The sequence below is a fragment of the Seriola lalandi genome, unplaced genomic scaffold (assembly GCF_002814215.2).
Source record: "Seriola lalandi dorsalis isolate HSWRI2012SDOR001 ecotype SW California unplaced genomic scaffold, Sedor1 jcf7180002054945, whole genome shotgun sequence".
NCBI lineage: Eukaryota > Metazoa > Chordata > Actinopteri > Carangiformes > Carangidae > Seriola > Seriola lalandi.
This window is the reverse complement of record NW_019525496.1, coordinates 506,308-517,643: the sequence shown is the minus strand read 5'-3', so window position 1 is coordinate 517,643 and position 11,336 is coordinate 506,308. Positions and strand designations below refer to the sequence as shown.

Sequence of the window (11,336 nt, the reverse complement as noted above, 5' to 3'; positions counted from 1 at the left end):
CCTATGTAGGAGCAAGACACCCAAACTGAAAGTGACAAAACATTTACAGATGACACATCTGAGTACAGTCGTTTTACATCTCTTTGTCGTAGTTTTGACTCTCTTTGTGGTCACTTTGCTTCTGTTTCTGGTCATTTTTGAATGTCTTTGTATTCATTCTGCATCTCTTTGTAGTCCACTTTCCAACAGCAAGTGTTAACACTCACTTCAAACATACAAAGGCACTGGTTCCTGACCCCCTGTGAGTTTGGGTGTGTTCCCGGTAGGCACATTCAGTAATTCTTCCATCCTGAAAGGTTTTTCTAAACAAAATTTTATCATGATCTTTTCTTAAATCTTTTTTGGGAATCACCCACATGTTTCTGAGGAGCAGTTTTGAAGCTAAGAGAGGGATGCTTTGCCATTGCCATCTTGGCAGTGTCTGACTCCTCCTAGCTCCCAGCTGATCCAAAAATTAGCAAAGAGGTGGGAAGTATGTGGAGCCTAGACTTCTGTGCATGCTTAATAACTGTGGCGAGCATATGCTCCCATCAGCATCAGAGCACAGCTAGTCAGATGGGAGTCTTGCTTGAAGGCTAACCCAAGGCTAATCAGTTTGCTGGCTAATTAGCTACTTAACGAGCTATAAAATAATACTAGAATTTCACTCACCTCAAGAAGCAGGAGCATCAACACCACAAACACGGCAGAGAGGTCACGTTCATTGACTCACATTAGCTGAGGTGACACCTGCCAGACAGTTAGCTACCAGACAACTGTTATTGGCACCCACCTGTCACAGGTGAGTATAAATTGGAAATCAGCTATAGAAATCAAAACTGTTTTGTAAACTGTAGCTGTAAACATGTTTATTTCTGCCGCTGGGCTTTTTAACATGGGAGTCCATGAGGATTGACTTTTTGAGCCAGCCTCAAGTGGCCATTCAAGGAACTTCACTCCCATGTTGGCTTCATTTCTCAGCCCTGGAGGTTGTTGCCACTTGGAGACAACTAATCAAAAAGACATTTGTATATGGACAATGTATGAAAAGACAGAAATGACCAAAGTAAAAATTGTGACATCCTACTTCAAAAAAAAATTGCAATTAACAGAACACTGATCTAAAGACTTAAAAGGAACAGCATTCAGTATTTATTATATTTTAAAGTAAAGCTTCTTGACAAATGTGATTCTTTTTAGGAGCAAAATCCAGTGTTTTTTAAAGCTTGTTTAATTAGTAAGTCTCACCAGCAGCTGATGAATCATTTAAGACATTGATAAGCACACAGATTTCTATATGACATCAGAGTACAATTAGATGATTTTCAATTATGTAATCTATGTAGGCCAGACACCAGTGAATGTTGGTTCATGATGAACCTGGCATCACTTATGGTGCTGACACAGACTCAAGAATAAATCCAATGAACTGTCAGTCACAAATTATCTCTTATCTGTAAGTTTCATAATGCCTATTGTTGTTGATTTTTTTTTTTTAATATATATATAATATGGGAGATGTCTGTGTAATAGTTATAGTCTATGATGTAATGTTTATATATGCATATGTCAGACATCTGTGCTGTGGTTTAGACAAAGTGGAACCAAAACCTGGCAACCTACTCAAGAAACCTGAAAGGGGAAATTCCCTGTAAACAGCCAAAATATTAAATGTCTTTGCATCTGGTCAACTACAAGTGACAGGAGAAAACTTCAAATCTTAATCAAAGTCACTTTCCTTGAGACACTCACTCAGAAGCTATAGCTTGTTATTTCACTCCGTCCTGTCCCCAAATTATGTCGCGAACGATTAGCACCAGCACGCCTTTCCTGCAGCCTGTCCACATTTCCTGAGGATTAGATGGTGTCTAATATTTTCCAAGATAGCTCACTCCATTCGTGCATGTGACATAATGCTACATATGAACATCTGGAATCAGTTAGCAATGTGCTGCATATTCTTTTCTCTTTTTTTCCCCCTATCACAGGGAGTGAGTGAGGTGCACTGTGCTTTTTGTATTCAGTCGCTCTCCACTGTGTGACCTCAATGATCCCTGAGGCAATATCAGTTGTCCAACTTACTGTTAAGTCAAAGAGGATAGAATAAAACGTTGTACATTCAATCTTGGAGTTACAGAATGTCTTGATATCTCAACATACAACATACTACAATAAGTGGCATGTGGGAGACATTCTGTAGAGTTGGGGAGAAGGAGGAGTACTGTGCATAAAAAGTGACCAAAGGAAATATGGGAGTAAACCCATAAAGTCTTTATAGGTTTGAACAAAAACGGAGACCAATTTTATACACTTAAATTGTTTACTTTCATTGTCAATGGAATAGACATAGGTGTCTACATACTGTGTTGATAGAAAGTTACAATCTGTCTTTCTAATTGCTAAAGATGGCCTTGCAATCTGCTTTGAATTCTGCTTAGACTCTTCTGATCACCATCAAAGAACAGCTTCATATTAACCTCTAATTTGATTTGATCTACAGTGAACTTAATATGAGCCATGAAACAGCATGCTTTTATCATGATCCAAGCTTTGAGGAACTGAAAGCACCTTGTGCATACAAAAAAAGAAAAACCAAAAAAAAAAACATAATTTTGTTAAAGTTGATGAAACTGGCAACTGCGGGACTGGCTGTCACAAATACATCTAGTACATTAGTCTCTCTTAATTTCTGACACACGCATACACACACAGATATCTAAACATACATGGTTATATCAAAATGAGTATTTACATAAAACCCAGCTATTGCAAAAGTCCGTGGCTGGATGAGCAAGACAATGTGCAAAGCTAATCCCTGATTCTGACGTATTTTTCTCCACATCTTGATAGACAGAGCATATGCTATAGCTATAGCAGAGATTACAGTCATCTTGGTTATAGTAATAAGTCTAGTTTAGTCTCTAATTCCCAGTTTATTGTTTACTCTGATGTGCACAAAAAATAGGCTAGCTGTGAGTGACATTAGGCTGGTTTAATACGGCATGGAAGTCAAAAGTTGCAACACGTTCAGATATGTTGCATTGCTGTTTCAATATGATTACTGTACATGTGTTTATCAGCAATGGTTTTTTTTCTAACCTCAAAAATCCAAACTCAGGAAATGTGATCTATTCAACAAATATAGTACAAATAAAAAAATGTGTTTATGTTGTATAAAACAAGGTAGAAATGTTATCAAAAGAACAAAACTGACTCAAACACTATTGCATGCAATTGCTCAACATTCAAGAATTCAAAAACAGGGATTTTCATATTCCTATAAAACATCTTTTATCTCTTATCAGGAAAGATAGGAATGTTACATAGGCACATATTTTAGTGTCATGATCATTTTGAACACGACTGTGCTCCTTGTTGAGGGCCTTTGTATAGAGGCATTAGTACAAGCTGGTAAGGGTTCATCCAATCTTGTGTCCTCGTGGAGGGGAGAGCAGGGCCTGAAGCAGCTCAGAGGACCATGGAGGCAAATGTTTTTGAGCCGGCCTGCAAGACCTCATTTATAGGGAATGTCTGTGTAATTCAAGCATCAGAGCAATTGCACTTGGGCTAGATGTGTACAAAAGTCACTGTAGACAAATAGCTGAAGACGAGTCCTGGCTGCTCCCCCTCACAAGGCAGAAAGGCCACAGCCTGCTGAGCGTGGCACGAGGTGCTCATATGTCCTCGCTCGCAGGTACAATCAAGGATGGTCATGTGCTGATCGCTGGTGGGACTCCCTCTTTCAAACTTGTGGGACTCTCTCCCGCCTCCTGCCAGAGTTTTTACAGGCCAGGGCGAGGCGGTGGGCGTGCAGGTGGAGGGGCTCGTCCGGGAGGAGGTCCCTGTGGAGGAGGAGGCAGGGGGCCAGTTGGGGAGGCAGAGGGTGGAGGGGTGGGTGGGAGCGCTGGCGAGGCAGGTATGTGCAGGGCGGTTGGAGGAAGAGCCCGGTTTGGAGGTGGTGTGTAAGGTGGAGGAGTGATGGGAGGAGAGGGAGTGTCGGAGGGGGGAGGAGGTGTTGGAGGCAGTGGTGGAAGAGTGGAGGAGGAGAAAGACGGAGATGATGGAGGGCTGTTGGGAGTCGGTGGGAGGGTGCCCTGCGGCGGAGGTGGACTCTGGCTAGGGGGGTTGTAGATGGGAGATGGCTGGTGGCTGTAGTGTGGGTAAGGAGCAGGGGGAGACTTTATGCGAGTGAAGTTCATGCATTTGCCCTGAAATTTAAAAGCAGACCAGATCTTAGAGGGACATACTGTGATAATAAACAACATATTGTATGAACAATGAAATGTATCTTCTGTTTCTCTTCAGATGATCTCACTTGGGTTTCCTTTCCTTCTAAAAGGTTTATTTTCCCTGCGCAGGGAATATTTTCCTTGCCACATTCCAATTTTTATGATGCATATATAATGAGATGGACATGTCCATTCATTTCCAAAGGAGTGACTGGTCCAGGGGGTGTGTGTGTGTGTGTGTGTGTGTGTGTGTGTGTGTGTGTGTGTGTGTGTGTGTGTGTGTGTGTGTGTTTGTAACATCAGAGGAGCAATCAGGAGGACTGAGCATAGTGTTGCTACTTGAGTCTGAAAATCACTCCCTCATTCACTCATTTACTCCCCAACGGACCCTCAGTGGTTTACTGTATAATGAGCAGAAAATCCAGATATTGGACAATTATGAAAGGTCGTAACTTTGCATCATCCCTGGCAAGTGCAGTAACTCAAGTCATTTTTGCATTGTATTAGGGATACTAACTTTCTTCATTAAATGAAGATACCCAGTGCACATCATGTTAATTGTACGTATATTGTATGGCATACTGCTGTAGCATTTATGTATAAACTCTTCTGTTTTAACAGTTTGTTTCTTATAATGTCTGTAATGAAATTTTGGACTTGGAAAATGACATCCTTGCTATAGACCTTTGCTTTTCTAAATCTTAATTCTTTGACAAAACACATATCCTACTTTTGTTGTTCTTGTTCTGTTTCGACAGATGAATTAGTCTAAGATATAAAAATGTCCCTTGCTGCTTTCTGTTACTAATCAGATGGACTGATGACTAGAGCAGACAGTACTGGGACTCTCATACTGTAGCCTTGCCTATCGTCAGCTACATGACTGCGCTTTTAACCTCGACCTACATATGATGTAATTCTCAATCACTTTTTGTAGCAATTTTAGTTAGTTAGGCAATTATGTTTATATGCTCTACTCAGCTGAGCAAGTTAACCTGCCATCACTCTCCCCAACCCAAATCCTCCGAAGTGAGGTCATGCAAGAGAGACTATCATATTCCAGAAACAAGCTACACCCCTGGAGCAGCTGCACTAAAGGATCAAGGAGTTGCATTGGACTGATAAGCAATGACAGCTCTGCTCTCATTACCACCGGGTTGAAATGACCTCTGAGACCAAACCAGGCAGAAGGATGTATGTTCAACATTTGACAAGTCCAACCAATCCAACTTATATTTTTTTATTCCTTTAGTGCATGTGGGACGCTGAATGCCATGGATCTTTGTGTCTCTGGGACTGCACTTGTATCATAATCACTGCTACAGAATTAGTCAGCACTGGAGAAAATATGTGTGAAAGTCTTTTAAGATATCTGATGTTGTTGATGTTGATTTCTTTACTAATTACTAAGAACACAGCGGTCTTTAGGGGCTCAGAAATATATGAGACGTTACAGGAACCTGACTTGAGTTTCTCTCAGGGAGGCTGTAGGATCGACTGGCCGCCTCCCTCCCACTGCTGCATTCATTTAGGGGAAGTTATAAAAGCAAGGCTTTGACCAGAGACTCCTTAATTCCCAGCAGAACAAGCTTGTTTACTGTAAATCAAAAAGGATACTAGACCCAAGCTTTTTTTTTTCCAGTGCACTAATGAAGAGCTTTATAGTGAGGAGGGCTCACTCACACACTTCTAATTACAGAGTGGTGTGTTAGATGTACATATATATGCATGTCCTCAGTATCAAGCTGCACTGCCTGTTACCTGAAGGCAACATAAACTGGCCTTGCTGACTGACTGACTCACAAATAAACAACAGTTCATTGGATCAATCTGATCAATCAAATATGCCAAAGTTTAAGTCATAGCTAGTCATGTTCTTCGTTATCTTGTTAGCATCTTCACATGGCCTCCTACATCTCCAACAACCATGTCACAGACATTCAAGCCTTTCTCCTTTCATCTTTGTCCTCCTTGTGTGTCTTATTTCCATCTCTGCTAATCAGCGTCTTTAGTCTCTACTGCACACTGGAAATTAGACTTCAGAATTTCTTTTTGAGAGGCATCCTCGCCTTGGAGCATGACATTTATTCCCCCCTCCTCATGCCTGCTCCCAGGCTTCAAACTCTGCTCACTGTGGAAAAGCTCGGTATTATTTTTACAGTCATTGAACTGTGCCTGAAGGATCTCATAGTCTCTGCGGAGTGCTTTGTTTTCTCTCTAGTTCTGCAGTGGTCTGGTAGAGAGTCTCAATGTGTTGCATTAAGGTCTCATTATTTCGACACAGGGCCTGGTTGTTTCTGTGGAAGACTTCATTTTGTTATTGCAAGCTTTCTGGAGCCATTCATAGGCCTCAAGCATAAAAGGCTACAGATAAGGACTTATTTTACTTATTTTTAAATGTGATTACAAACTAATTCTTATACTATTCAGCTAAACTTAGGAATTTGTGGCCAAAAAGGGAGTACAGCTATGTATTTTTTCTATTCTTATGTTAATGAGAAGGTGCCTCATGTGATACTTGATGTGTGATGCACCGTGTGATCTTAAATTTATGTTTGTGGAGACATAAATTAATGTTGATATGCAAATTGGTGGTAAAATCTATTTGAAAAAAGTTGATATTTTCTTAAATCGTGCGTAGATGATTAAAAAAAAAACGTATTGTCTTTGGTGACTTTGAAGTCTCTAATAATTAGAATTAGAGCAGAACAAATTAAATAATCCAGACAGTGTATTTCTTTCCAGAATGAGAGGGGGTGTAATGGCAGGCTGCAGACATGACTAACAATCTGCCCTCTTGCTGTAGATATTTTATCAACTGAGGGTGACAGCTTTTACGGTTTAAAAACATTTGTGGATGATAGATATTAATTTAAAAAAGAGCTCTTCCAGCTCCCACACTATCTTCAGCTTAGGCTGTTTGATATTTTCAATGTCGATAAGCATATCTGTTTGTTGGAGAGTCTTTGATCGAAGTTGCATTACTCTGGAACTGCTAGAAAGATCACTAAGCGCATTTGTTTACTTGACAATCTGACAGAATCAAAAGATCAACAGACATGTGAAGACTATGCTGATGTTGTATTTGAATTGTAAACCCCCCAAATCTTCCATGACCAGATTATTTCTGTCAGTTTGTTGCAGCATACAGTAACACATACCACATGTAGCTCATTGACGTCATCTTTTCAGCATTTAATACACATTTCCACATCAGTAGTCTGACACACTGTACTTTGCATATTCACAAGTTTCAAATAAATTACATTTTACCTGGGCCTCGGTTATCCTTCTCTACTCATGTTACTGCCAATTGAAACAGCAGCACTTGAGATGATGGCATCCCTAAATCATGGTTACATGAGCACTGTTTCATCCTCCTAATTCAGTTATTCATTCTTTTAAGACTTAGGTGTCAACGCAGCTGTGGGCCACCCTATACAGCTTTGTGAAGATAACAGGAACAACTGTTCCCCAGACTATGTGTATATGAAGGCCTTTTTTAAAACCAGTGGACATAATTGTCTGGGTTGTTTGTACAGTCACAACTGAAGTTTATATCAAATACACTGTAGATTACACAAAAACAGTTATGTAACAAGTGACCTTGACTAGAAACTAAATGTTTGTTAAAATTAATTTACAAATTTCTAAAGATCTTTTTCAACTTTGAGGGTTTCTCTTAGATTGACAGAGTTTTCTGTTTTACTCAGGGAAAAATTAAATATTACATAAACTCTTGTAGGTGAGGGATTGCTATATACAGAGCTGCCTTTTTTCAGCACTTGTAGATCCCACAGTCAGACTACATGTCAGCTGCCAACAGCAGAGGTCATCACACACACACACACACACACACACACACACACACACACACACACACACACACCCCCCCCAGCTTGAGTTAGCTGGAATTATATTTGCCTTTTCATAATGACTCCGCCAGACGTCTTTACATTGCAGTGCACTGAAGACTAAACCCCAACTCACCGCAAGTTTTCCCATGAGTCTCTCTTTGCACACTTCATCGCTCACAGCTGGTCCATTCTCTCAGCATTGTCAGATAGAAAAGAATCTGCCTGTTTGCCAAATGCTGATTCACAGCCAAGCGCTTACATCAGTTGATAAAATACGGGCTGATTAATGATGCATGTTTTAATGCCTATCTGTGAGGCTTTTGTGTTGTTCTTACCTTGTCACCTGGATGAGGTCTCATTACAGACACACGGTCGTAGCCTTTCCTTAAAAGTACCCACAGTGCGTCCAGTTTGCTCTATGGAAACAGAGAAGAAATCAAAACTTTACTGTTACAGTTATCTTAAATTAACGTAATCCTTAAGGAAACAACTGACCAATTAAAATGACCAGTATTATTCCATTCCTGCATTCATTTTAAAGTGTCAACCCGAAATAGTTTCAGTTCATTGTGAACTGACTCTTCATAGTTTTAAACACAGCAAATACTTTGAGGATAAGAGCAGAAAATGCAGCTGTTTTTCCTCACAAAACTGCTGGCTGTGCAGCCCTGCTCCCTGGAGGTCAGTCCAACAGGAGTCTGGTTTCTATTAGCAATCCCCTGCTGACTGGGAAGGCTTCAGAATGACTCCTTTAACCCCATGCTGGCCCTGGAGGAAGGGACTGTGTGCCAGTAGTCACCTAAGCATTATTACCTTCACACATCTCATGCTAATTCCACTACGACATTTTAATAATGCTATTACTTATGTATCCTCAGCCAGATTAACATGGAGTGATTTGTAACAGATGTTGTACTCTATACAGTATAAATGAAAAAAAAAAAACATTTGTCCCCAAGCAGAGCTGTTAAACAATCACAACTGCTTTTTTAAATTAAATGTAAGCTGAGCTATATTCACAGATTTCTTGAACAAATGCCTCACAAATCCTCGAGCATTTCTTATTTTTTATGTCAAACAGATGAAACTCATAATTCCTATATGGCTGCCATTTTTAGTTGTCATCAACAATCAGACTTGAAAGAGCATCTGCAGACCAAACGTGCTCCCCAGACAGTTTCCTCCTGGCTCCTCACTCTGGTACCTTGATCGGTGAGTACCACTTGCGTGGCCCTGGGGGTTTGTGCATGCCATTGTTGAGAACCCGCATGGGGGGCAGAACATACTCCTGCTCAGGCATCTTCACTTTGGCATTTTTGGCCTTTTCCAGTTTTGCCCCTTCTTCTGTGGAGCCTTTCTCACCCCAGCGTACCTGATAATAGAGAGTCCAAGATCCATGATGGTGCCACACACTACCTTTAATGTTTTACATCATTGGCAAATGTAGAAAAATATGGTCAGGTATGTATAATTGTGAATCTGGCATAGATGAGATGCTTCAGCAAAAGTGCAGTTAAAGAAAGAGCCGTAAAGATATTTGAACTGAAAGTGTCGTGGTCCTGGCCAGGCAGGTTACTTTTGAGGCTCATCCTCGCTATTTAACGCAACATATAGTTTAGAGTGCATGAGATTTACTAGATCTCACCTCCATCCTTTTGATTCCCCCAACACCTCTTCCTCCGTAGTAGGAGGCATCTACAGTCGGCCATTTCTTCTTAGGGGCTTCAAAGTCCTCATCATCCTATGGGAAAGTGATGAGGAAGTCAGTGTTATTGTAATACATTGATCAGCAGAGCATACGTAAAGTATGCTGTACAGTTGTACAAAACGGCCCGTTTTACCATTATATATGTTATGTTTGGATTAATATTACTGCTGCATTAATGAGTATGGTGTGTTTTACTGCTGCTGATGTTTAAAGTTGAGCTAATTGCAACTAGTTTGTATATGTTTGTAGTGTTACTGTCTTGTGAGAACCATGTATCTCTTAAAAGTCCTTTTTTTCATAAACTCAGAGAAACAGCTCTGTTTTCAGCTTTGTGACGATGCATTTTCCAGCAAATCCAAGAGGGTTTTTAAATTGTTTATTTAGCTTAAGAAGTAGGAGGATTTTCTTGACGCATAAAGGAACATCTAATTCAAAATCAACACATTTGGAGATACATGGTTTTCACTGGACAGGGAGGATATGAAAATGTGTAACTACAGCTGCCAGACAAAGGTAGTGCAGTATAATATTTGTCCCTGAATGTGGAGTAGAAGTATAAAGTTACATAAAATGGAACCACTCGAGTAAAGATCAAGTACCTCTAATTTGTACCTAAGTGTACAGTCTACTACTTGAGTAAATGTAGTTGGTTACATTCCACCACTGAGCGGCAACTAGAGCACAACAAATAGGTAAATTAACCTTTATTTGTGTTTTATTTTCTCTTTTTCACATACCGATTGAACACCTTGGAGCTACCGGGTATAAACGCCTTCTCAAAGGTCACCTGGCAGTTCTTTTGAAGTAAATATGTCTCTATCTGCTCTATCCCACTCTAACCCCAGCCCTCCTTCTTGTCCCCGCTTGTCAGATCAGAAGAAATTACAAATGCTCTTTAATACACCCTGTCTGACTCATAATCTACCAGGATGTCATACAGAGGAAGGCATAATGAAGTCTGTTTTTGAAATAAATTCACCAGTTAAACCTAATTTTCAGTTTAATTGGTGCATATAAATGCAGCTTGATATGCCCCGCAGTTACATGCTAGCTCGCCGTTATTGCGTCGAGTGTTTGGGCGGTATTTTAATAACATGAATTTGTTGAGCACGTTCATGTGAAATAACGTTATTAGTCAGTTAAATTTCACATTATATTCCATGAGGGCCCAAACAGCTCCAGGGGAAGTGATTTGAAAAACATGAATTAAAATCTTGATTACAAGACAGTCCCCATTAAAACAGGACAGAGGGGAAAAAAAGAGCAGTAAAAGTCAGGATTTTGTTGTTATTCTAAGAGGGCGTTAACTCACATCATATTTGATGAATAGCTAAACGAGTGAAATCAGAGTTTTGGGCCAGGGAGTGAGTGAATGATGCTGACTGAGGTTTAAATTGTCAGAGTCAACTCAGTAATTACACAACCTAAACACTGGCAGCTGTCTACATCTTAAAAAAAAGAGCTTTTTTTTTGAGTCATAAGAAACAGATCAAGTGACGATGGTGCAGCTCCTACCGAACTCTCCTCCACAACCGGCGGTGGGGGTTCATGGATGATCTGGGG

General features: G+C 40.3%; 1 protein-coding gene and 1 long non-coding RNA gene across 2 annotated transcripts in view; one reads left to right on the top strand and one right to left on the bottom strand.

Annotated features, from left to right (window-relative positions):
* LOC111645013 (uncharacterized) overlaps positions 1 to 11,336 on the top strand; it is a 19,608-nt gene that overhangs the window by 1,320 nt on the left and 6,952 nt on the right. The window lies entirely within an intron of this gene.
* The window catches only part of LOC111645012 (anthrax toxin receptor 1-like), a 24,067-nt gene continuing 13,918 nt past the window's right edge, over positions 1,188 to 11,336 (bottom strand). The window contains exons 14-18 of the mRNA XM_023394021.2: positions 11,289 to 11,330; positions 9,711 to 9,806; positions 9,270 to 9,437; positions 8,401 to 8,481; positions 1,188 to 4,187 (exon numbers count right to left, since the gene is read on the bottom strand). Coding sequence (XP_023249789.1) covers positions 3,762 to 4,187; positions 8,401 to 8,481; positions 9,270 to 9,437; positions 9,711 to 9,806; positions 11,289 to 11,330 — 813 coding nt within the window. The 3' untranslated portion in view covers positions 1,188 to 3,761. The remainder of the gene's footprint in view (positions 4,188 to 8,400; positions 8,482 to 9,269; positions 9,438 to 9,710; positions 9,807 to 11,288; positions 11,331 to 11,336) is intronic.